The sequence below is a fragment of the Clytia hemisphaerica genome, unplaced genomic scaffold (genome assembly GCF_902728285.1).
Source record: "Clytia hemisphaerica strain Z4C2 unplaced genomic scaffold, Clytia hemisphaerica genome assembly, whole genome shotgun sequence".
Classification (NCBI taxonomy): Eukaryota; Metazoa; Cnidaria; class Hydrozoa; order Leptothecata; family Clytiidae; genus Clytia; species Clytia hemisphaerica.
In genome coordinates this window covers 1-5,203 of record NW_027104248.1, presented here as the reverse complement: position 1 = coordinate 5,203, position 5,203 = coordinate 1, and the positions used below count along the sequence as shown (strand labels likewise).

The 5,203-nt window shown below is 34.2% G+C and overlaps 1 protein-coding gene across 1 annotated transcript in view; it reads right to left on the bottom strand.

Moving 5' to 3' along the window:
* The window catches only part of LOC136816503 (vacuolar protein sorting-associated protein 16 homolog), a 9,863-nt gene extending 7,967 nt beyond the window's left edge, over positions 1-1,896 (bottom strand). The window contains exons 1-5 of the mRNA XM_067072845.1: positions 1,792-1,896; positions 1,504-1,592; positions 1,037-1,131; positions 731-859; positions 434-548 (exon numbers count right to left, since the gene is read on the bottom strand). Coding sequence (XP_066928946.1) covers positions 434-548; positions 731-859; positions 1,037-1,131; positions 1,504-1,592; positions 1,792-1,853 — 490 coding nt within the window. The 5' untranslated portion in view covers positions 1,854-1,896. The remainder of the gene's footprint in view (positions 1-433; positions 549-730; positions 860-1,036; positions 1,132-1,503; positions 1,593-1,791) is intronic.
* Positions 1,897-5,203: the final 3,307 nt, after the last annotated feature.

Genomic DNA, 5,203 nt, shown 5'->3' with positions numbered 1-5,203 from the left:
GTACCAATCATTTTCGTTTATTTTGACTTTTGAAAATCAGCTATTTTCCTAGCCCTTTTTTACCCTTGCAGTTTTGCCTATGGCGTCACTATTTTGGTCATAAAATGTTTTCCCGGGCATAATCCGGGTCCTCCCTCTCAAATATATCTTGTAATATACTGTTCTTTGGAATAGACCAGAAATGGCTAGGTCGTAATAAAGATGTCACAGGACCCCAGGCTTGGCCCCCTACTACAAATCAACATAAATCACTATTAGGGGGTTCAACTTGCCAAATTGAATATTGTTCAAAGATTATTGTTTGAAAAACTGTCCTTTGGCGCCAGTTCTCTATAATTGTTAGAACATGGCCAAATGCTTATGTATGGCCTCGAAAATCAAGAATTATGAGCAGCTACTCACGAAATGGATTTTGCAGCCTTTTAACTTTAACATTCATTGACATTATTAATGACAAAGAATTGGTAATCTCCAGACAAAACACAGACCCCAGTACCAAAATGACTTGCAAACACTTCAGCCCGTAAGACATATGATCTTTGTACCTCCTGTGTAAATATCAAATGAAGAAGTTACAATTATATTGTGGAAAAAAGGGATCTTTAAACATGTTATGGAAATCTATATTGTGTATATACTGATCAAAGAAGGACATATGTTTGAGAATAAAGATCTACTCTAGATTGATATAAATTATAATGAAGAGGCATACATTTGACAAAAAACTTACGTTTCCAAATGAAAATTGTTTGATATAGCTTCCAAACATATCGTACATAAAAACAGCGCCATCTTCACTGACACAAATTAACTCCTCTGAAGAAGACCAACCCATTTGAATGAGTTTACCACCATCCCACTAGAAATGAAAAGTATTTAATTTCAAAAAATCTTAAAGAATTTGATCTAATTATTTTCAAAATTCCTACTCTTTTCACCCTAATTTTTTCTGACTTCAGTTTCACTTTTTATGAATTTGATACAGGGTCAGCCTGAAGCAACTGCTTGCATATTATAAATCATAATTAAGGTATACCTTAAAGGCAGCTTGCTCTTGTCCTGCTGCAGTGAAAATATATATAACTGGTTTTTGGTTGGTTGCTCCAGATGCTGCATCCTTTTTCACAAGAGCTGTGTAAAAAAAAGAACAATACATTAAAATAACCTAAAAACTTCATCAATTCAATATTATAAATTGTTTTTATAACAACCATATCATTATGAGATTATGCGAGAAGAAAACTTTCTACCAAAGGCAAAAAGGATTTCCTATAGAGCTACAGGGCCATCCAAATAGAAAGTACGCAGTGAAGAGCGGGAAATAGGTTTAGCAAAAGCGTACATCTATCATTTGAATGACGTCATTTCTATTGTTCTCTGCATACAAGAGGGTAGGATGGCGTCAAAAATTTGGAAAATTATTGAGTATATACTACAATGTGGATGACCTCTACTCATCACAGCTACTTTATTGCAGTTCCTATGAGAAAAGTGCATTCATACCTATAGGTCCACCATAAGTTCCTCCAGCCGCCACATATTTGTTTAAATCCACACGATCTTTCCATAACATAGAGTAAACTTCAACTTTCCTGTAAAAAGTAAATTTAAAAAGTTTTAAAAATACAATTGATGATTTGTGGCATCATTCTGGCGTTCTAAGGTTGTTTATGAAAAATTGAGTTAAGTTCTTTCTTGGCTAAATGTTTGGTGGCTTGGTAATCTGCTAAAATTACATTCATTATGAAAATAGAGTTGATGCTCAAAGAACAAAGAAGTGAAAGAACATACCGATAGTAGACCTCTCCAAGAGGATTCCAATCAATAGTTGCATTGGAAGGCCCCTCTCTCATCTCGTTTTGATTCTCTTTTAATCAATTTTCTTTGTCTATCAAAAAAAAAATTATGATAACAAGCGATACTTTTATGGACCTACCTGGTAAAACATGTACATTTAACTATGAACATTATAATGAAAGAATGAAAATTTAAGGCAGCAATAAATTCTTTAAAACATGAAAGGTATAAATCCACAGAGCATAAAATCTTGAAAGAGACAGTGTTTATTAAAAGCAAAAAAATACTGACACTGTAAACAATCGTTCAGAAATAAATTAAAACTGAAGTAAGAATAAACTTGATTACATTTTTCAGTTTTCATTTCATCATAGAATTGCGATTCATGTGGCGAGTTGGGGATGGGGAAGGGGGAGCATAATTACAAACTCAATCTATTATTTACAAGTCCTATATATACATTTTACATTTAAACAAAATATACATTAAATAACAGATGAATTCGAATTTTATATCATATGAAAATCTAAGAGTAGAATGAGGTTAACAAAAAGCAAAGTGAGACTGAAAGGAGATGGCTCCACCTGCTGCATCGGAGCAATTATTTTGGAAGATGAGATCTAAAATATTTTCCATCGATATGAGTGGGATATTGACAACGCCTGGAAAAGATATGCGGTGTAATAATTATTCAGATCATTTTCTGTTATCAGGCAAGTTGAAATCACAAGAATTACTGTCGAATGTGGCAACGTCAATTTGCGTCAATTTATCGAGTCGATTTGCAGCGACTGTATAACAAGGAATGAACTTGCGGAGGTCTGTAAATTAAAACGAGTAAAATATTTCCCCATTGAACCAGGACCAAGACGGAAGTAATTCTATGTTACTAACTGTATTTAATAACTGAATTATTTGAACATGATTCGTATCATAAGTTATGCTGTCCATGTCAGTTTGTTTGTGTATTTTTCCCAAGGAGATAAGTTTGGATTATCCTCTACCCTTTTGGGCAGTATTTCGACAGTTCTGTAAAACATAGCAAGCAGCATGTAGAGGTGTAAATTTCTTGAGATAGGAAATGCTCATATGCATATTCCATGATATAATATTGAAAAGACACAAGTTGGACCGTGCATTCTTCCAACGGATGAGTTACAATAAAGCCTTATTCGATCTCATTTCCTCCATTGCTTTTAGGGCCTTATTATTTACAACAATATGTTTATCCAGGCTTGAAATTCAATAAATGTATATTGTTACTAGATGTGGCACGAGAAAGTAGCGTGTATAGAAGCCCTGGTCCAACTGGTGTTAACCCTTCCCCACTTCTAGTTGATGATCTAATTCCCACTAGCGTATTTCCAATGTACTACCTTGTGCGTTGTGAATCGTAGTAGCAAATGCAACAATCAATGGGAACTGTTTTTCTTGTAATTTCAATGTCATTGAATTTAAAAGTTTTTGTTTCTGGGTAATAGGAACGCATGATTTGTATCATATTTTAATCTCGAGTCTTTCAGTTTGTTACCAGATGAGGGATTGTCAATTGAACCATATCATACCTGAGGGTTTGTTGGTTTCTAGCCCTTGAATGTATCGAACTATCCCGGTTGAGCCATAATCAATTTATCTTCAAATCTTTGTTGATTGTGAGCAGACTCTAGCTCCAACATATCGTCAATTCCTTTGGTAGCCTGCAGTCTCATTGATTGGCATATCTTTCTTTAAGCTAACTTTAGTTCTTGACTCATCTTTTGCTAAAGAGATGTTTTTACCCCATTCTTTACATTGTCTCAAGCAAGAGAATTTTGCTGATCTTTAGTCGGTTAGTTATGTACATTTTCATGAATTCTCAGGCGGCCATTCAGTTGTATCAGTTTGTTCGAAAGATGAATTTTTTCGATATCAGCTGACGTGTTTACCTTCACGAAGCCTATTAAGTAATTCAGCGAATTCGGAATCTCCACTTGTCTAACTATTTCCTCTAACTCGTAAAGTTGGAATTCGTCCATGCGAATCTTAAACCTTTTTGGTCGTATATTGAGTTTTGACCAACAGGTGTCAACTGAAAAAAGTCTCCAATCAATAACAAGGAATGCCACAAACGAATCTTATTTTCTTTGATATTTTGCAATCTTAAATTCAAATCATCAAAACTTTTGTCACCAATCATAGAGATTTCGTCAATTATAAGAATCCTTAAGTATTTAAATTTACTCTCAGATTTTGCATATTTGAATTGCTGAGTGATTTATTAATAACGTATGTCCCTTTCCATATATCGGTAGTTTCAACACTGAGTGCAAGGTGGTTCCGTCAATGCTTGCTGCTGCTTTACCAGTTGATGCAGTTACAAGAACAGATGGTTGGTGTCACAATTTTGACCAGGCTCTTTCAAGATCTTTCTCAACTGTTCAGTCAAAGCTTTTACTAAGAAACTTTTTCCAACACCTGCACCACCACTTAATAGAATTCTAATGGGTCGGTTTTTCAAGGGAATTGTTTTTCTCAGCTATTTAAGGAGTCACGACATATTTAATATGTAATTAAAAAAGTTTTTCTGTTTTTCGTTAAAATTAGAACACATATTGTAAAATAAATCACGCGGCATAGCAGGATTTTGATTTGTCACAGTAAATGGTATCAAGGGGTTCCTCATTCGATTCCATTAGATTCCTTGTCTTGATCAAAGTCTTATCAAATCTGGATGAAATACACATATCGTTGCCTTGTTCATCTCACTGCTACTTTCTGAGTCAGAGTTATCATAACGGGTATTTCGTCCAGGTCTATTTCATTTGGTTGGTTAAATTAGAATCATGTTTTAAAATGTTTGGCATAATACCTCTTCAACTTCAAGAATTTTTCTTCAAATGTTGCACAATCTCCTTAATGGTATCTATATTTTCCCAAGGCATGTATAATTGGAGAAGTACAAGTAGTAATTATTTCTATCTTGAAGTTTACTAACTTTATGATCGGATTACACACGCGCGGCTTCTTTTTCTCATTTTCCCCATGCCATTTTTCAATGTAATTGTTTTGGATATTCAGCATTAATCTCGATAGTTTCTGTTTCATTGTCAGATTCATTAACTTCATCTTCTTCTTCATTTTCGTTTTTCTTTGGATAAGTATAGTGGAAGCAAAGTCAGCAATAGCACATGTCGCTTTAAGTTATTAGGACGATTAGCATACTTGTCAATTAAATTCTTTTTGTAAACATTTTTGGACTCTGGATCGAGTTTAGCTAGTTCAGATGGATTTTAACATCCTTAATCGCTTTTCTTTTGGTCCTGATGGAATATATTCAACATCATATTCGAGGTTCGCATCTTAAAGACAGAGTCCTTTTTATCGCTCATGAGTCGATACTTCACGTTTAGTCAAAAACACATTTCCT